Source organism: Staurois parvus, unplaced genomic scaffold (genome assembly GCF_062004578.1).
Source record: "Staurois parvus isolate SC_StPar_1 unplaced genomic scaffold, SC_StPar_1.0 ptg000970l, whole genome shotgun sequence".
Classification (NCBI taxonomy): Eukaryota; Metazoa; Chordata; class Amphibia; order Anura; family Ranidae; genus Staurois; species Staurois parvus.
In genome coordinates this window covers 30,574-52,412 of record NW_028318766.1, presented here as the reverse complement: position 1 = coordinate 52,412, position 21,839 = coordinate 30,574, and the positions used below count along the sequence as shown (strand labels likewise).

General features: G+C 42.7%; 1 protein-coding gene across 1 annotated transcript in view; it reads left to right on the top strand.

Annotated features, from left to right (window-relative positions):
• Positions 1-669: 669 nt before the first annotated feature.
• Positions 670-21,839, top strand: part of LOC149441582 (uncharacterized) — a 44,145-nt gene continuing 22,975 nt past the window's right edge. Inside the window, exons 1-3 of the mRNA XM_089657149.1 lie at positions 670-770; positions 13,849-14,070; positions 17,586-17,699. Of these exons, the coding sequence (XP_089513275.1) occupies positions 13,855-14,070; positions 17,586-17,699 (330 nt within the window). The 5' untranslated portion in view covers positions 670-770; positions 13,849-13,854. The remainder of the gene's footprint in view (positions 771-13,848; positions 14,071-17,585; positions 17,700-21,839) is intronic.

Sequence of the window (21,839 nt, the reverse complement as noted above, 5' to 3'; positions counted from 1 at the left end):
ATTTATTTTTTATTTAAGATGTAAATATATAACCTGCAACAATTGCACTTTTATGAGATAATACCAGAATGTAGGGTGAGGGTAAAAAACTGGTTGGTCATGATCTACCTGTCGATTGTGGCCATGTGAGGGGTTGATTCTAAAAATGTTACATTTACCAGCCCCTTCCTTTCCTGAATGCACACAATGAGTGATTGGTACCGATCATTCACTGTGTTCATTCATAACTGAAGCCTAGTAAACTGTGTTTTTTGGAGGGGGGAAGGGGGTCCTGTCAGGTTATCTGTATGGGGCCCTGTGGTTTTCTAACAGCAGCCTTGGTAACATCCAACCATCACAAATTTCAGCTTGTCATAGATTTTGACAAGCTGCTGGCAGCAGGACTGAACATTGCACCTGTACCTCCCTGGTGCCTGAAAATGCTGGGATGCTGATGGGCCAAACTGCCCATGTACATAAGGCCTTACAGTGACATTTGCATTATTATATTTTTAAGTTTTCTTGACTTTTTAATGAAGCTTCCTAGGTTATTTCCTTAGAAAAAAAAAAGGCAGGCTGCACCCTGGTGATCTTTGATCTAGTTCTCCACCTCTATAGGGTTGCCTATGTCTGCCATAAGTAAATAAAGAATGAAATGCAGCCTAGTTTGTTATCTTTCACTTCCAGCAGCTTCCGTCTCATCCAGGCTTGCACTTTTTATACGGGCTGTGACATTAGACCTGAAAAAAAGGAAACAGACCGAAAAACTACACGGGGGAGCTAGACATCAAGTAAGTACACATTTTTCCTGTTATCTGCTAAAACATTATTTCACAAGTCAACGAATGCAATATTGTACATAATATTATTGGAAATGAGCAACCACTCCATTCAATTTTAAGCATGGGGTCTATTTATAAATCAGAGAATGCGATTTTCACCAAAATTCTATGATGGAGAGTTATCCAACTGCATGTTTTTTGAGTCCTCATGCACACTGAACATTTTTACAGCGGATGTTTTTGGCTTTTGAGTTTTTTTTATTTTTTTGTAAAACAACGGTAAAAAATGCAAACGTGAGAAAACACTGCTAAATGCAACAAAACGCCGTTAAACGCAAAAACGCTAAAAAAGCTGAAAAATGCACGTTTTTAACTTGACTTTACATAGCTAACATTACCAGAGTTATCAAAACACCCTGTGTGCATGGAGCCTAATGATTCTCCCCCAGAGACTCCAGAGTGTAAGTAAACCTCAATCTATTTTTCAGATTCCTGCATCACTGTATACAGTTTTATTGAATAATTTTTTTTGACTTCTTGACTTTGTTGCCAAGTTTTTAATTTGAAGATTCTGGAATTAATGGATTCAAGCTGTTAGCGCTAAACTGCTGCTTCAGAATTGCAGCGTTGTCAACAGGCAGCCTGTTGCTGGATCTCAAAGTAAGAAACTTTACAGAAATAAACCAAAAAATAAATAGCGACAAGTTCCAAATCGTATGACAAGTCGCACCATATTGTCAGCAATCGAACTGTTCAAAATGGTGCGACTCCGACTTTGCGGTGCTGCACTGATTTGAAAAAGAAGGTTCCTGCACTATTTTTTTGCGATTTCAGGTGTGCCATGCATAGACATCTGGGCATGAAGTTGCACAGATGTCAGGCAAATTGCATCTGAAATCGCACTGACCTGCAGCTTTTTTTTTCCCTCAAAAATGTTTAAAAAAAAAGAGAACAATGCAATACAAACTCTTATAGGTCCCAGAGCCCAAACAACCCTGCCACGACATTTGACCTTAGAAAATGTGGGACTTCAAGAGAATATATAATGTATATTATACAGTATGTTAGCTGCTACAGAAATTGTATTTGTGTCATTTCCATAAAATTGCTCTATACATTGGGAAATTTCATAAAATTTGTCTATTTTTATGAAATGCATTGGAGTCAGTAGGGAAGACAAAATGTAGATGTTAATCGTAATTTGTAAGAGCACAATTAACTTTTTACTATTGTAATTCCCTCCTCATTGGCCGACTTCATCGCAGGCTATCTCCTCTTCAGTCTATCATGAATGCTGCTGCCAGACTCATCCACCTTACTAACCGTTCTGTATCTGCCATCCCTCCCTGCCAATCGCTCCACTGGCCTCCACTCTGTGTCCTCCATCCCTCTCTGCCAATCCCTCCACTGGCCTCCACTCTGTGTCCTCCATCCCTCTCTGCCAATCCCTCCACTGGCCTCCACTCGGTGTCCTCCATCCCTCTCTGCCAATCCCTCCACTGGCCTCCACTCGGTGTCCTCCATCCCTCTCTGTCAATCCCTCCACTGGCCTCCACTCGGTGTCCTCCATCCCTCTCTGCCAATCCCTCCACTGGCCTCCACTCGGTGTCCTCCATCCCTCTCTGCCAATCCCTCCACTGGCCTCCACTCGGTGTCCTCCATCCCTCTCTGCCAATCCCTCCACTGGCCTCCACTCTGTGTCCTCCATCCCTCTCTGCCAATCCCTCCACTGGCCTCCACTCGGTGTCCTCCATCCCTCTCTGCCAATCCCTCCACTGGCCTCCACTCGGTGTCCTCCATCCCTCTCTGCCAATCCCTCCACTGGCCTCCACTCGGTGTCCTCCATCCCTCTCTGCCAATCCCTCCACTGGCCTCCACTCGGTGTCCTCCATCCCTCTCTGCCAATTCCACCACTGGCCTCCTCTTGTGTCCTCCATCCCTCTCTGCCAATCCCTCCACTGGCCTTCACTCAGTATTCTCCATCCCTTTCTGCCAATTCCTCCACTGGCTTCCCATTTCCCAACAGATAAAATTCAATACATTAACAATAACATATAAAGACATTTATAACTCTGCCCCAAATTACATCACCAATCTTGTCTCCAAATATCACCCAAACCGCGCTCTCCACTCCTCGCACGAACTCCTGCTCTCTAGCTCCCTTGTCTCCCTTGTCATCACTTCTCCAGAGCATCCCCCATCTTCTGGAACTCTCTGCCCCAATTTATCAGACTATCGCCTACTCTGCTCACTTTTAGGCGATCTCTGAAAATCTATCTCTTCAGGGAAGCCTATCCTGCCCTCAGCTAATAATGGAATCTTCTATTCCTCCTACCAGTCCATCCCCCACAGTTACTATCTTTTGTACCACTAGCCCCTCCCTCCTAGATTGTAAGCTCCCAGGATCAGGGACCTCCTAACCCTCTTGTATTGAACTGTATTGTTGCTGTATTGTCTCCCGTTATATTGTAAAGCGCCTAGCAAACTGTTGCCGCCATATAAATCCTGTATAATATTAATAATAACTTTAGCTTCTGATAGCTATAAAATTTCCTTTCAACTACACCAGACTTCTTGCATCAAAAATAGGTACAGACAGCTAAACACAATATAAAGTGATGGTACATTAAAAAAAATAATCAAATACACACACATAATGCAAAAAAAAAACTTAAAAAAAAAACAAAAGCAAAGAACATTGAGCAACAAAGTACACTATTGATTTGCGTCAATGTACGCATGGGAACTGATGGTCCATTCCATACTGCATTAATATCCTTTTCATTTTGAATAGCCCCGCAATGCACTAAATGTAGTTTGCATTGTGTTAGAAAAAAAATGGTAAATTTTTGGCATGTGTTGGGTGGATTGGTAGTCCATTATTTTCACAATGGTCTGCATTGACAAAACACAGATTAATGCACAACATAACATGTGTTACCATGCCGCTAAAATGTAAATGAGCCTTAAAATGTATAAGTTATACTACCCTAAATATACCTTCTTATAATAAACTTCATGCCCTTCAAAAAAAAAAAAAGGATTTTTTTTTTTTTTTTTTTAGAAAAATTTTATTGGGTTTTTGTGGAGTCATACACGGTAATTGACCAAAGCAATAAGCAATAAGCAATAAGAAAAAAAAAAAAAATAAACACATAGAGAAAACACATGTTACAGTACAGAACCATAAGATGAATCATACATTATGCTGACAGTATGTAAAAATGGAATGAGTAGCAGTCAAATTAGTTTCAACTGTGCTGTGGAAGGGGGGAGGGGTGAATTGTCTCTATATACTGGAGAGTTTTGGATATTTGTTAGAACGATGTATAGGTGCAAGAGTTAGCAGGGTGATAAAGTGTGATTCTTTGGTTCTGGACATGAATGAAGGTTTAGGTGTATTGGCAGAGGTCTAACACCAGTCTATGACTTCAGTGAGAAGAGTAGAAAGGAAAGTTAAAAGAAGCTGGATGTGTATGTGTAATGGTTATCAGAGAGGGGAGAGAGTATGAAGTGGAAAAAAAAAAAGAATTAGAGAAGAGAGAAAGAAAGTAAGATAGAGGGTGGAAGCAACTGTGATGCTGCTAACAAAATAACTTACCCAAAAGAATAAGGAGAGAAGGGAAGGAAAAAAAAAAAAAAAAAAGGAGGGGGGGAAAGAAGAAAGGACCAGTGGAACCCTGAGACCTCTATGTTTGCTGAGAGATGCGATAGGGGAAGAAGATGAGCTTAGGTAGAGCAGTGTGATCTAGATCTGGTTTGTGACATGAGGAATGACATTATTGATTAGGTAGATTACAGATTAAAGATGTAACCTTAGTTCTCGCTTTGTCCTAGGGGGAGAAAGGTGAGAGACAAATGAGGGGAGATCCTCTTTTCCCATGTAATAGAGTATAAAGGGTGATTCGAATGTAGATGTCTATGTTATGATTAGTAGCAGGACGAGTCATGTGGTCTAGCTTTTGCTGTAGCCCAGATCACTGACAATCCCAAACGGCAGCCATAGAAGCAGAAAGCAGATACAGCAGGCATACATGCACAGATCCACCTAACCAATGTTATACAAACAGATAATAAAGATGGAGAGATTGTGAGTAGGCAAGGTTACATGTCAAGGCACCGATAAGTTGTCATCCTGAAGGAAAAACCTTTGCTCTTTCAAAGGGAGTGTAGCAGTCACGTAAGAGCTCCATTTTCGGAGATATAGGTCCACTCCATGTTTTGGACGTGAGGAGATTAAATGAAGTTTGTCCATACGTAAGAGAAAGTTGAGGTCTTGTTTTAGGTCCGATAACGTTGGAGGGACGTTGGAGACCCATTTTTTTAAGATGGCCCTTCTTGCTGTCAAGAGACAGGTTGATATCCATGGTTTGTATCCTTTCAGCTCCTGTAGTTGAGAGGGTCGAGGACCTGTAATTAGATTGTCCATGTTACCGAAGAGAAGGATTAAGGGATCCCTTGTCAATTGGATGGTGGTGACAAACGATATGAAAGTGATTACTTGTGTCCAAAAGACGGATATGGAGGGACAGAGCCAGAATCTGTGTTGTAAGGAGGGTTTAGGACTGTTGCAAAGCGGGCATTTAGACACTTCAGGATTGTCTTTCAGGTAGAGACAGGGCATGTGGGCTCGGTGCATGATCTTGAACTGTTGTTCGCGCCAAAATTCATTAATATTGAAGGCACAGGTGGTGTTATAGCCGGAGAGTATTTGATCTGCTGTAAATGCCTTGTCAAAGTCTCTAGTCCAGGAGTGGATTGCGTTTGAGGTTTCCAGTGGTTTCGTGTACAGACGATTAAGTGGTTTATAGATGTTGGATATTTTATATTTTCGGTGTTGAGCCAGGTCGTCTAATATGGTAACAGAGAATCTGGTGGACTTAACCGGCGCTACAGAGTTCACATAGTTCCGTACTTGTAATACATAGAAGAAATGATGAGAGGGTAATTGGAATCTTTGTTGAATGTGATCCAAAGGTTGCGGTGAGCCGTTTGAAGTATCAAATAATTGCTGTACCAGAGTAAGGTCATGAGCTACCCAGGTGCCATAAGCTGCATATTGGTGGGAAAGGGGAAAAGAGGGGTTGTTATGAATAGGTAGGAAGCGCGAGATCCACGGAGATACTCCCATTTTGCGTCTAACTTCCCTCCATGTAATTAGAGTGTCACGGACCAGAGGATTGTGTTTTAGATGGGGCGGGAGAGTATTTACATTGGAATGCAAGAGGGCCGTGAGACTAAATGGGTGAACCATCTCGGATTCGAGTTGGAAATTGGAGTATTTAGATGTTTGAGTAAGCCAGTCTAGACATACACGTAGTAGGCAAGATAGATTGTATACGCGAATATTGGGGAGTCCGGACCCGCCCTCACCCCTTGGAAGGTACAGTTTATGTAATGCAATACGAGGGCGTTTGCCTCTCCAAAGAAATTTGGAAATTGCCTGGTTTAGTTGCATACAATCACTATGTCTGAGGAGAAGGGGAATAGTCTGCATGGGGTATAGGATTTTTGGGAAACTCGCCATCTTGAAAAGGTGTGACCGTCCCAGAAGAGATAGAGGTAGCTGTCTCCACATCTCTAATTCTCTTGTAATTTTGTTGATCATTGGCGTGAGGTTAAGCGTGTAAAGCGAAGAGGCTAGCTTTCCTATTTTTATGCCTAGGTATGTGATGTAGCTGTGAGCCAAGGTGAACTGTGCGTTCAGGGTCCACTGCGGGGGGCGGGCATGGAACAGCGGCAGGACTTCACTTTTGGAAAAATTTATGCGTAATCCTGAATAATGTCGGAATTCGGTAAAGGTATCTCGGATATATGGCAAATCAGCAGAAGGATTGGAGGTAAAAATTAATATGTCGTCTGCAAATAACGAGAGTCGTAATTCTTGTTGGCCTATCGGGATCCCATGGAGATCTGAGTGGAATAGTAAATATCGGGCTAGTGGTTCCAGGGCGAGATTAAAGAGAAGCGGGGAAAGAGGGCATCCCTGTCGAGTTCCCTTATGGAGTTTTATGGGATTAGAAATGTGGCCTGCTGCAAATATCTGGGCTGTCGGCGCTGAGTACATCGCCTGAATCACATGGAAGAAAGGGCCTGTAAAACCAAATCTCTGTAGCGTAAGAAACAGCCAAGTAAAATTAACGTTGTCAAACGCCTTTTCGGCGTCTAAGGATATAATCGCTGTGTCCTGTAGAGGATTATGTTTGGCATGATTGAGGACTGCTAAAACCTTGCGTATATTTGAAGCGGCTGAACGACCCTGGACGAAACCTGCTTGGGCGGGGTGAATTAATGAAGGTAGGATTAAAGCCAGTCTGTTTGCAATAATTTTAGAGAGCAATTTGGCATCGAGGTTCAAAAGAGAAATTGGGCGGTAAGAGCCTGGATTAGTAGGGTCTTTGTCTTTTTTAGCTATAAGCTTAATATATGCCTGTAAACCAGATGGCAGGTATTCGCCTCCCTCTTGAATCGATTGGAACACCGTCTGCAGAGTAGGTGAGAGAGTGTCGGTCATAAGTTTATAGAACTCTGCGGTATAACCATCAGGTCCGGGGGCTTTTCCATTTGCTAGAGATTGGATAGTGCGACTGATATCTAATTGAGTTATAGGAGCATTCAGGGAGTATAGTGAGGAGGGGTCAATTTGTGGGAGATTAATTTTCTCTAAAAAGGCAGTGGCTCGTTCGGCGTCGATGGGATCTGTATCATAGAGATTTGCAAAAAACTTCTCCAATATGGAAATTATTTCCTCTGAGGAAGTCTTTTGAGTGCCCTGGGGGTCTTTTAAAGCGGTAAAATGGGTGGGAACAAAGGGTTTCCTACATAGACGTGCTAGAAGTTTGCCTGATTTGTTTCCGAATCTGTGATATTGAAGATCTAGATAGGATTTGTGTATAGATTCCTGGGCCTCTGCCCAGGTGTCAAATTGGTGTTTGGCCTCGGTCCAATCCTGTCTGTTTTGGCGCGAGTTAAGATCCGCCAGATTCCTTTGAGCCTGACGTAAACGTTGGCTAGCTGTGGTGTATTTATGGATGAGATTTTTCTTATATGTCGAGGCGAATGCAATGATTCTACCACGTAGCACTGCCTTGCCCGTATCCCAGAACAGATTTGGATTAGACATGTGGGCCGCGTTTGTGTCACAGAACTCTTTCCAGGTGTCACGCAACACCCGAAGCAGATCCTGATTATTAGCAAGGTATGCGGGAAATCGCCATGATCGGGCCTGAGAACTAGGTGTTTGATGTTGAATAGTTAAAGAGATGGGAGCATGATCGGAGACAGCTATGTCATGAATAGTTGTGTCAGAAATATGACGTAACATGTTGGGATTAGTGAAAAAGTAATCGATCCTGGATAAAGATTTATGGACCGGGGAGAAGAAGGTGAAGTCTCTACCGTCAGGATGTGCCAAGCGCCAGACGTCAATAAGTTGGAGAGCGTCAGCAAAGTTGCTAAGCACTGTGTGCGCTTGAGTAGGGGTGGGGGAGAATTGTCTGGTGTGGTCTGTCGGTCTTGATTTATCTTCTTGTAGGTCCATGCAAGAGTTGAAATCACCCCCTATTATAAGTGGAAGATGCATATACTTCGATAATTTGTGTGCAATGTCTTGGAAGAATAATTTGGAGGGAGAGTTTGGAGCATAAATATTGGTAAGAGTCAGAGAGGAATCGCCCAACTTGATATGAGCTGAAACAAAGCGCCCGACTGCATCTGCTTCCATAGAGAGGATGTCAGGGGAGAGTCGTTTGTGAATGAGTATTAGCACTCCTGCTTTGTGGTGGGGTGAGGGGGAGCCCAATACCTGGCCTACCCATAGCTTTTTCATACGTATAAAATCATTTTGGGACAGATGTGTTTCTTGGAGTAGCGCTATGTCTGTTTTCAGCCGCTGTAGATGGCGTAAAACAGCCATGCGCTTGTGGGGTGATCTCAGGCCTTTGACATTCCAGGAGATTAAGCGTATCATAGTGTTGGGGATAATTGGATGATACACGCAGGGGTTACATCCGCTGAGAGTGTTGAACGTTTAGTATGATCGAAGCTCTCTTCCTTAGTGGGCTGTGGGAGTGAATGGGTCATGCGATATAGGGGTTCTCCGGGAAGAAAGGGAGAAAAAAAAGAAAGAAAAAAGAAAGAGATAGATTGGAGAATGAACCAAGGCAAAGCCCAACATGGGCCGTTTGAACAAACATAAAATTCTGAAAACCTTAGTAGCAAACTGAACTTCACTTTTTTCCGCATGTTGCCACTAATCTTTGACCAGCGTAACCGGAGCTGAGCTGAGGAGAACCTGCAGCCGGGGAGCTAGCCTCTTAAAGCATGTAGTAATCAAGAAAGAGTCCCCTAATGGGAAGGTAATTTTTTGGCATGGAGGAGAACATGTCAATTCCCCGAGATCGGCAATGTTGCGTTGGTCAAAGCTTGTTTGAAGGGAGGCCAAGACAGAGACACGTACCTGGGGCACATGGTCATCGATCCCGGCGACCCCCCAGGTAATCAAGGTCAGAGCCATAACAGTAAAAATTAAGGAATACAATAACAATAACAATAACAGGTACCCCACTTCAGCGTAAAAAATACTCAAAAGAAGACAGATAGTACCCCAACTAGAGGTGTAACTAGACATGTGGAATAAAATTCACAGGTTAGTAAGTGTGTCTTAGAATTTGAAATTGGAGCCCAGACGGGCATCATCGTAGCCCTAAGGAGGACCAGACTTGTCAGGGTAGTTTTGTTTTGGCCGAAGAAGTGTTAATTCGCTGCCGTTTTGGTGGATCTTTGCGTGGGCTGCGCTGATCTCTTGGGCCTGGGTCTCGGATTGAAGAGTGTGGAGATGAAGGGTCTCGGATGTTCGTCATGTTGGTCTGGATATATTGTATGGCCTCTTCCGGGTGGGTGAAGGATTTAGATTCTCCCGTGGGCGAAGTGAAACGTAAAATGGCTGGGTACGCTAGGGTGAACTTAATCCCTTTTTGATGTAAGTTTGCGCAGATCTGCTGAAAGGACTTGCGCTTTCGAGAGACTTCCTGTGAATAGTCCGCAAATAGAAGTAGTTTGTGACCTTCCAGCTGAAGTGAGCGGGAGTTGCGGAACGAGTTGAGGATAGCCACGCGGTCTGCATAGTTAAGATATTTAACTATTATGGAGCGTGGAGTGCGTCGGTCATTTGAGGGAGCCCCTAGGCGATGTGCCCTTTCGACTTGGCATGGCGTGGGTATGCCCAATGCAGCGGGAATACGCGTGGAACATATATCCGTTAGGGTGCCTAGATTAAATGATTCTGGAAGGCCTATGACACGTAAATTGTTCCTACGTGACCGGTTTTCCAGGTCATCAATTTTTTCCAAGATAGATATCTGGGTACGTGAGGAGTGTGCGTTTTTTGCCTGAATGGCTTGAAGGTCATCCTCTAGGTCTGATAGGCGCTGTTCCACCTCAGTTATGCGTTTAGCGCTTTCACCCATGTCACGCCTAAGCTGTTCTATGCCCTGTGCCACTGCTCTGTCCACTGCATTAGTAATAGTGGGTAACAGTAGTGAAGCAACAGCTTGTGCTATTTTGTCATATTGGTCCGTGGGACTACAGGTGTCAGCTTGCCTCAGTGTGGTAATGGCTTGTGTGTGTGATTCTGCCATACCTTGTCCTGTGTCCATGCTGTTGCTGCTGCTGCTGCTGTGATCGGCAGCCATCTTGGCTGCAGAAGGGGGAGAGCTGCATCTCTCTGTCTCCCCTGCCGATCCAGGGCCGTTTGGGACCGGGAGCAGGAAGCGATCCATGCCTGGTAAGTGAGGGGGGGATCGGGGGGCACTTTTGTGCCGCTTTAAAGTGTCCCCTGCTGTGGTATGCCGGCTTTATAGAAAGGAAGAGCCGGAGCCGCGGGTCTCGCCGTCCTCACATGCGGCGCCGGATCCGGAAGTTCAAAAAAAAGGATTTTTATTTTCACGCAAATTTGGCTAAAGCAACTCAACGAGTGAATTGGAGACTCAGCTAAATGTCTCGGACAGCAAAATCATTAATTTTGCTCATGAGAGCTTGTTCAGCTTGAGACTTAAGGTGGGAATACACGATTATAAAATCGACCGATCGGTCATCCGATGACCAAGAGGCGTTCGTTTGCTGATCGAAATCGTAGCCCGCATTAACCAATCTAAAAAAACTGTTCGTCGGCCAATACGTAATGTTGACATCTTCCGTACAAGTGCAAGTGATGCAGTGTGCGTGTGACCTTGTAGCCGCGCCCTTCCAGCCAGAACGAGCGATATACACAACAATTACCAGCAATGAGTATAATATCGTTTATTACATTACCTATGTACATAAATAGTGATACATAAAATATAATATGCAGAATTCTGCTTTCATTATCTCATTAGGCCGATCTACTTTTACCATTTGGATTTTTCGTTTGTGTTTACGAGGATTCCTTGGACATAAACATCCGGGTCATCTTCTGTTTCTGCTCATGCGTGATAGCGCTTGATAGATTTTTTTCGTACGACCGTCATACCACCGCATAGAAAATCGGTCGTTCATATGTGAAACAACATTTTTCACTGTTGTTCAACCGGATTTTTTCGTTCACAATATCGTTATCAGTTAAAACATCCTGCTCATCAACGAAGAGAAAATCATTCGAGCAGTGGTTCCGCAAAATGTTTCGTACTATTTTATTATCGTGTGTAGTGGGCATTACACAGCTCTGTGTATTGTTCTGAGATCTTTTTGGGGGGAGGAGGTACCTGGTTTTGACAGGTACCCACTCCCACGTCCGGACAGATGGTGGTCTGAGCCGAAAGTTCGGACCCCCTCCTTCCCCCGCAGCCTTCTGCGATAATTCACAGGTCCTAGACGACTGTGGGACCATTCACAAAGTAGAGCGCGCTTCGCACATGTGCAGTATGAAGCCGGCTGTGAAGTCGCAAGGAAATATAGGGGAAAAAAAAACACACTGCTTTAATGTGAAAAAATCCTCATCTTTTAGAGTTTTCCCCTCTGTTTATCAATACCTAGGCATGTTCTTACAGAGCATAATCCTCATGAACCAGTTTGGCGACCTGTTGCTATTACCTATACAAATATTATTACCATGTTTCACTGTAATCTGAATGTTTAGCTTCCCCACCTGTGAGTGGACATATCAACTCATGCTGTATACCTTAAAGTGTTACTAAACCCACAACAGTACAATCAGTCTTTATATGCAGTAAAGTATGCTTGTTATACTCACTGTGGAACCTAAGGGGTTAATCCTCTGCATTGTGTAAAAAGGCTGTTTGGTCCTGTCTTCTCTGATCCTCCCCTTCTTCCAGGGCCCCCCTCTTATTTCCTGATAAGACATATTGTGTGGAGACACTCTGTACATGCTCATTTTAGTGTGTATTGCTAGAGAGGTTTTTTTTCTTCTTGGGATCAGCACAGGGCCAATAGCGCTGCCCAGACAGAGATCAGGGGTTTTGCATCCTCCTAGAGCAGAAACAAAACTCCACCTACAAGCTTTAACCAGTGCTCAGCTGAAAACTGATACAAGTCACAAGACTGTTATATACAGCTGATGAGAAAAGGTATTTAGCAGTTTATATTTACTAAAATAATTGCATTTCCATTTTCTGTGTACTGTGGGAGACCAGATATAGTGAAGGCAGGGTCCAGGGTTTAGTAATACTTTACTTGCGGACCACCTACTGCAGATTTACTGCATCAGAGCAGCCCCGCTGCGTCGGATCACGTACATGATATTAGGTATGGCAGTGATCAGGATTCTGGTATGGTATATGGAGGCGGTCAGGGCACTGGTATGGGGTATGGTGATGATCAGAATGCTGGTATTGGGCATATGGGGTGATCAAGATGCTGGTATGGGGTATGGCGGTGATTAGGGCACTGGTATGGCATATGGCGGTGATCAGGGCAGTGGTATGGCATATGGCAGTGATCAGGGCACTGGTATGGCGTATGGCAGTAATCAGGGTACTTGTATGGGGTATGGTGGTGATCAGGGCACTTGTATGGGGTATGGTGGTGATCAGGGCACTTGTATGAGGTATGGTGGTGATCAGGGCACTTGTATGGGGTATGGTGGTGATCAGGGCACTTGTATGGGGTATGGTGGTCATCAGGGCACTGGTATGGCAGTGATATGGGCGTTGGTTTGAGATATGGAGGTGATCAGGGCACTGGTATGGCATATGGTAGTGATCAGGATGCTGGTATGGCAGTGATATGGGCGTTTGGGATATGGAGGTGTTCAGGACATTGGTATGGTGTATGGGGAAGTTTTTATGCACACTGGGACAGGTGACGGGTTGGCTGGACACTGGAGTGGCTGGAACAACAGTCTGTGAGTGTATAAGCAGCCTGACAGGCTGCTGTACATTCACAGGCTTCAGGATCGCTTCTCTCTTCTCTCACACAGAGAGCAGAGAGAAGCGATCTTTACTTTCACTTTCCATTGTTTATTATGTGAGTGCTGTGATTGGTCACATTACTGCTGTGTCTGTGTGACATTCAGTACAGGTATGTTAGCCCACATAAGTAAAGCTTCCTGTCCGCCATCTATGTACAATGGGCGAACGGGAAGAGGTTACGTAATATCTGGTGCAGCACAATATTTTTTAATATTAAGTCTCACTGTACGTACAGTATATTTCTATGAGGGTGTAGCGCTCTCCCCCCCCCACCCATTTCAGATGACAACGAATCCTCCAGCCATGCCATGCCCTCTGCTAAAGAAAGAGGTATTCATTTGGGAATTACCAAAAAATATAGTTCTGCTTGTTTATAACCCCCCCTTCCACTTTACATTTGGCAATTATTTCGGAGGGAGGAGGTACCTGGTTTTGACAGATACCCACCCCCACTTCCAGTCAGATGTGCCACGGCGATCTGAGCCAGAAGTTCAGACCCCCTCTTCCCCCGCAGCCTTCTGGAACACTTCACAGGTCCTAGAAGACTGTGGGACCAGTCACAAAGTGTAGTGCTCTTCGCACATGTGCAGAAGTCGCAAGGAAATATAGAAAATTAAGAATGACTGCAAATTTAAAATTTTCAACATAATTTAGCCATGCTTTGTACTAACTTTTCTCAGCACAAGATGGTGGCGGCCAACACGGTGAAGACTGAAGGTGGGAAGGTCTCCTATGAGGCTCCTGAAGGACCTGAAGAGAGGACCATGATAAATGTCATCCTTAACCTGTTGGATGGCCTGCTGGACAACATCAAGACTGTCAGAGTGAGAAAGATGAAGAAAGTTGGACGACACGACACACCAACAAATGAGACCTATGCCAAAGAACCTCTGGTAGTTGGGGTGAGAGCTTTTTATTAGATATAAGGTTTAGATTGTGGTAGTCACACAGAGATCTGAAAGGTTCAATCCCAAAGGCCTGGCCAGCAGTCTCTGGGGCACCTCCAGGGGGTGTCCATTGGCAAAGAAAAGAGGGAGGTAGAAGAGGCCTTATAGTGTAGTAGGTTGGTTAAAAAGAGATAGTTAGTTCTGAAAGTTCATCAGTAGAGAGAACAAAAAAAAGAAAAAAAATTTAACTTACAGCTGCTGAGGAGTGGAGACACGCAACCTTCCATTTACACAAGTGGAAGAAAACCCTGCCTCCACGCAGGAAAAAGTGTTACTGAACCCACAACAATAAAATCAGTCTGTATGTGCAGTAAAGCATGCTTGTTATACTCACTGTGGAACTTAAGGGGTTAATCCTCCGCATTGTGTAAAAAGGCTGTTTGATCCTGTCTTCTCTTATCCTCCCCTTCTACTGTCCCAAATCCATCTGTTGATAGAACAGAGCCTTGGGGCAAGCTGCAGTTTGGTGTGTATTGCTAGAAATTTGTTTTTTGTCTTGGGAGAATGTATGTGATCAGCACAGGGCAATCAGCACTGTCCAGAGGTCAGGGGTTCTGCATCCTCCTAGAGCAAAACTCCTCCTACAAGCTTTAACCAGTGCTTTGCTGGACACTGATAGAGGTCACAAGACTTTTCACTGGAATAATGAATCATGCTCCCCTGTCTGGCAATCCAATGGATGTGTCTGGGTTTGGCAGCTCCCAGGAGAACAATACTTGTCTGACTGCTTTGTGCCAAGTGTAAAGTTTGGTGGAGGGGGGGTTAAGGGTTTGGGTTGCTTTTTAGGGGTTGGGTTTAGCCCCTTAGTTCCAGTGAAGGGAACTCTTAAGGCGTCAGCATACCAAGACATTTTGGAAATGTCATACTCCCAACTTTGTGGGAACAGTTTGGAGACGGCCCCTTCCTGTTCCAACATGACTGCGCACCAGTGCACAAAGAAAGGTCCATAAAGACATGGAAGAGCGAGTTTGGGGTGGAGGAACTTGACTGACCTGCACAGAGTCCTGACCTCAACCCCACAGAACACCCTTGGGATGAGTTAGAGCAGAGACAGTGAGCCAGGCCTTTTCGTCCAACATCAGTTCCTGACCTCACAAATGCGCTTCTGGAAGAATGGTCAAACCTTCCCATAGACACACTCCTAAACCTTGTGGACAGCCTTCCCAGAAGAGTTGAAGATGTTATAGCTGCAAAGGGTGGTGCAACTCAATACTACTAAGACTAGGAGGCCATTAAAGTTCATGTTTGTGGAAAGGCTGGCGTCCCAATACTTTTGGCAATATAGCGTATGTATATTACATACATATACGAGATATCTACCTGTATATGTAGGTAATGCCATCAGGGGCAGACTGACCATTCGAGCACTCGGGCACTGCCCGAGGGCCCGGGGTCAATAGGGGGCCCCATGAGATGCCCCTGGTACCTTTCATTAGCTTTTTCATAGGCTTGTTTGGGTGTGGGCAAGGACACAGGGGCCCCATGATCCACTATTGCCCGGGGGCCCCATGAGTTGTCAGTCCGGCCCAGAATGCCATGTTTGTTCAATTTTTATATATCTGGTTTCTATCTATTTAAAAGCTGAAGTCTAACTAGCTGAAGTCTATGATATTTTTGCCTAGTTACATTGGTCCAGCTTGGACCAATGTAAGTATGGATATCTCATACATGACTGACTACTGTTGCTTGAAATCACTGTAGTAATTATCGCTACTACATGGATCAGTGTTTTGGGTTCTGTGCCAAGCGGTTTCCTTTCTGCATAGTGACTACAGGGGGTCGCTTGCTTTGCCACACTTACTTTTACAACAAGCTTTGTGTTATTTTAATGAATGCAGGACATTCTCTGATTGACAGAAGTGGAGATGCGGGGCCGTGACATCACGATCCACTTTACACATTTACAAGATAGCTACATATTGTCACATAACTTTTTATATAGAGCCTTACAACTCTGGAGATTTGGTTTAAAAAACTAGGATATACCTTTATCTACTGTACATTCCCATTAATAGGCATTTAAAAATTGCAGGGTCCTGAAGTATTACTTTATATTTTATATTCCTATTTACTACATATCATACTGGGCAAATCTCCTCCAGCATTGTTCAATCATTACTGACTTTTGAAAACAGAAACTTACCTTTATTGCTAATTTACTTCAACAACATCTTCCCTGTACATCTGAAATCTGCCTATTTGGTATACATGACAGAGAATGTTGGCCATGTTATACAAAAATATTTATTTTTAGGGAAGCATTGTTCATGGTACATAAAGCCATTGCTTTCAAATGAATTAATCCTACCACCCTAGCGTGGAAAATATTAATCAATCAGATCATATCATTTGAGAAGGTTATGTACGGAAGACGAAACTTCACTAATAAAGTTCATAAAACATGGGACTTGTGGTGAGATTATGGCCTCACGCTAATTGTGAGGTGAGTTGATCTGGTCCAAAAACAATGAAAACTATAGACCGTAATATGTTTGCCTCTCTTGTTCAAATACTTTGAGAAAAAAAGCAAATCAAGGAGACAGAAAACATGTCACATTCAAGACAAAGTATCATATATAATAGAGTACAACCAATCATAAAAGAAATGAGATTGGGAGCAACCATATCAAAAGTGAAATGTAAAAAGAGGACCATGGCAGAGACAATATCACTTCAACTGGTTAGACCAGGATTTCTCAACCAGGGTTCCTTCAGAGGTTGCCAGGGATTCCTTGAGCAATGAGAACTTTTTGCTTCTCAGGTAAGTTCCCACTGACACCATTGATCATTTTAGCTATCTGTAAGGGGGTTATTCTTCCCAATGACCACAAATGTAAGGAGCATTCTTACCTCTGACTATCACACTAATATATCATGAATTGTAGATAAAGCCATTTTTAGCAGGGGTTCCCTGAGACTGGAAAGTCACGTCAAGGGTTCCTCTGCGTTGAAAAGGTTGAGAAAGGCTGGGTTAGACAATAAGAGCCCATGCCATAGAGTGAACTACTATAATGACTATAAACGCGGCTATCAAGTGACATAAAGATCCTGAAGTCTGTCTGTAGGATATCGGAAAGGATTCCCTTGGGATTCCCTAGACAAGAAGAACTAGAAGAGTAGACAACAGCAGGGTTAAGGCCTGCCAGAAGGAAGGTCAAGTAGGGGATGTGCAGAGGCTTCGGTATACAAAAAGACATGAGAAGACATGTGGTAGATTGTAGGAAACATTGAAGTAGATTATAGATAGAGGAAGGAGAAGAGGCAAAGGGAGGATCTCTCAGAAGAGGTGAGCGGAGTATCCCTGGCAGGTTTGCCTACATATTTATACAACAGAAGTACACATATGTAAAAATGACTCACCAGAGACTCACGGGTTACATCCTGCAATTTCCTGCAAACTTGTAACATTTTACAATTGTTTAAGATCAATATGACTATTAAACTAACTATATTTTCATTCTTTGCCGTAGGTTTGTTTTATCTGTTTGGGTTGTTTCAATGTGATGCTGGGTGTCGTGATTGCCTTTGTCCACCCAAGCCTGGACATCTATGATTTTGGGGTACATTTTTGGGTAGGATTTCCGGTAAGTATCATGTACAGAAGAAAAACAGTTAAATGCGAGTGCAACACTATATATATTGATAATAAATAGACACAGTAATCCCCCCTGTAACCCCTGAACTAGCTCTTCTTTTAATACTAGCTAATAATAATCCTCTCCTTTGATTATCTGAAGGCGGTACAGGTTACCACCTTACTCACTTAATATTTTGACACTTATTTGCTTGTGGCTAACCGCCCACTTACAGTACTTCAGTTGCTAATGCTCATACCACCTCATTCTTGGGCAGGTTTTGTTTGATTCTGTATTAAAATTAATAACTGAATGACCATCTAAGTCAAACAAGAATGATCGCTTTCCTATTAAGCTGTGATCACATGGGTTGTTTGTTGTTAGCAATCTAACTTTTCTAGTTGAAGGCCGGGTTTTATTTTTTTAACTCATATGTCTTTCGGCCTTTGTATTGTGTCTACAGAAACTCAAACACTTTGCACAAGAAAACTAATAACCCTCCATGGAACCCTGATACCAACACACCGTGTAATATTACATAGTTACATAAATAGTCTGGCTGAAAAAGACAAAAGTCCATCCAGTTCAACCATTAAAAAAAAAAAAAGTTATAATCCTATACACACAGTTGATTCAGAGGAAGGCAAAAAAACCAGCAAAACATGATTCAATTTGCTCCTGTAGGGGAAAAAATTCCTTCCTGATCCCCCGAGAGGCAATTGGATATTCCCTGGATCAACTTTATCTATAAATGTTAGTATCCAGTTATATTCTGTGTATCCAAGAAACAATCCAGGACTTTTTTAAAGCAATCCACTGAGCTGGCCAGAACAAACTCTTGAGGGAGTCTATTCCACATTTTCACAGCTCTTACTGGGAAGAAACCTTTCCGTTTTTGGAGATTAAATTTCTTTTCCTCCAGATGTAAAGAGTGTCCCCTTGTCCTCTGTGATGACCTCAGGGTGAATAACTCTACACCGAGTTCACTATATGAACCACTGATGTATTTATACATAGAGATCATATCCCCTTATGTATTATACATGGAGATTATATCCCCCCTTATGTATTATACATGGGGATCATATCCCCCCTTATGTATTATACATGGTGACCATATCCCCTCCTTATGTATTATACATGGAGATCATATCCCATCTTATGTATTATACATGGAGATCATATCCCCCCTTATGTATTATACATTGAGATCATATCCACCCTTATGTATTATACATGGAGATCATACCCCCCTTATGTATTATACATGGAGATCATATCCCCCCTTATGTATTATACATGTTGATTAGAGATGAGCGAATCGAACTTGGCGAAGTGGAATTTGTTTCGAATATTAGGAAAAATTCGATTCGCACCGAATCCAAAAATTTGCAAACTTCGGATGCACGAATCTAATTTTTCCTGATCGGCCGATTTTCATCCCTTCTACAGCCGGCAAAAAGTGTCCCTGCAGAGAGCTCCGCTATTTCTGACAGTTCTCTGACAGTTCCTTCACATTTACAGCGGTTGAAACATTGTATCTATTTGTTTCCATTTAGGATACAGATGTTTTTATTCAGAAACAAATAGATACAATGTTTCAACCGCTGTAAATGTGAAGGAACTGTCAGAGAACTGTCAGAAATAGCAGAGCTCTCTGCAGATACACTTTTTGCTGTACTGGAATTCTTCTTATTTTCATCCTACTTCTTCTTCTTCTTCTTCTTCATCCTCATCCTCTTCTTCTTCTTCTTCTTCATCCTCATCCTCTTCTTCTTCTTCTTCATCATCATCCTCTTCCTCTTCTTCTTCTTCTTCTTCATCCTCATCCTCTTCTTCATCCTCATTCTCTTCTTCTTCTTCTTCTACTTCTTCTTCATCATCCTCATCTTCTTCTTCTTCTTCATCCTCATCTTCTTCTTCTTCTTCTTTTTCTTCTTCTTCTTCTTCATCTTCTTCTTCTTCTTCATCTTCTTCTTCATCTTCTTCTTCTTCTTCATCATCTTCTTCTTCATCTTCTTCTTCTTCTTCTTCTTCTTCTTCTTCTTCTTCATCTTCTTCTTCTTCATCTTCTTCTTTTTCATCATCTTCTTCTTCATCATCTTCTTCTTCATCATCTTCTTCATCATCATCTTCTTCATCATCTTCTTCTTCATCTTCTTCTTCATCCTCATCTTCTTCTTCTTCCTCATCCTCTTCTTCTTCTTCCTCATCCTCTTCTTCTTCTTCTTCTTCTTCTTCTTCATCTTCTTCTTCCTCATCCTCTTCTTCTTCTTCTTCTTCTTCTTCTTCTTCTTCTTCTTCATCTTCTTCTTCTTCTTCTTCTTCTTCTTCTTCTTCTTCGTCTTCTTCTTCTTCTTCTTCATCTTCTTCTTCTACTTCTTCTTCATCCTCATCTTCTTCTTCTTCTTCATCCTCATCTTCTTCTTCTTCTTCATCCTCATCCTTTTCTTCTTCTTCCTCATCATCTTCGTCTTCTTCTTCATCTTCTTCATCTTCTTCTTCTTCATCATCTTCTTCTTCTTCATCTTCTTCTTCATCCTCATCCTCTTCCTCTTCTTCTTCTTCATCCTCATCCTCTTCTTCATCCTCATTCTCTTCTTCTTCTTTTCTTCTTCATCCTCATCTTCTTCTTCTTCTTCTTCTTCTTCATCCTCATCTTCTTCTTTTTCTTCTTCTTCTTCTTCTTCTTCTTCTTCATCATCTTCTTCTTCATCATCATCTTTTTCATCATCTTCTTCTTCATCTTCTTCTTCTTCTTCTTCATCATCTTCTTCTTCTTCTTCATCATCTTCTTCTTCATCATCATCTTCTTCATCATCTTCTTCTTCATCTTCTTCTTCTTCTTCATCTTCTTCTTCTTCTTCATCTTCTTCATCTTCTTCTTCTTCTTCATCTTCTTCTTCTTCTTCATCTTCTTCTTCTTCATCTTCTTCTTCATCTTCTTCATCGTGCCCCGTGACTGCCCAAATGAGTGAAGTGTGCGGTGATTCTAAGATCGACGGCACTCATCTGCATGTCATACTGACTGACAGTATTATTTCTCTTCCCCAGCAGACTCCAAGGGCATTTAAATTAAAGGTACAGTGTTCTGCACTAATATAAAGGCTCTCTGAAGCCTAGAAACCCTTTTAATAAGTTAAATTCGCAGCGAATAAATTCGCATTGAATCAAATTTATTCCGCAAATTCGGCGAATCAGCCGAATCAAATTTTTGAATAATTCGCTCATCTCTAATGTTGATCATATCCCCCCTTAATCTCCTCTTCTCAAGAGAGAATACATTCAGTTCCTCTAATCTTTCCTCATAGCTGAGCTCCTCCATGCCTCTTATCAGTTTGGTTGTCCTTCTCTGTACTTTCTCCAGTTCCCCAATGTTCTTTTTATGAATTGGTGCCCAAAACTGAACTGCATATTCCAGATGAGGTCTTACTAATTATTTGTACTGGGGTAATATGATATCTCTCTCTCTGGAGTCTAAACCTCTTTTAATACAAGAGAGGATTTTGCTCACTTTAGAATCTGCAGCTTGGCATTGCATGCCATTATTAAGCTTGTGATCTCCCAGATCCCCCAGATCCTTCTCCACTAGAGATGAGCGAATCGAACCAGGCGAACCGGAATTCGATACGAATTTCAGGAAAAATTCGATTCCGAATATTTGCCTACTTCGGGTGCGCGAATCGGATTTTTCCCGATCAGCCGGCAAAAGTGTCCCTGCAGAGAGCTCCGCTATTTCTGACATTTCTCTGACAGTTCCTTCACATGTACAGCGGTTGAAACATTGTATCTATTAGTTTCCATTTAGGATACAGATGTTTCAACTGCTGTACATGTGAAGAAGCTGTCAGAGAACTGTCAGAAATAGAGGAACTCTGCACATACACTTTTTGCCGGTTTGGAATTCTTATTTTCATCCTACTTCTTCTTCTTCTTCTTCTTCTTCATCCTCATCCTCAGAAGAAGAAGAAGAGGATGAGGATGAGGATGAAGAAGAAGAAGAAGAAGTAGGATGAAAATAAGAATAATTCCAAGCCGGCAAAAAGTGTATCTGCAGAGCTCCTCTATTCTGCAGATACACTTAGAGGAGCTCTGCAGATACACTTAGAGGAGCTCTGCAGATACACTTTTTGCCGGCTTGGAATTAAT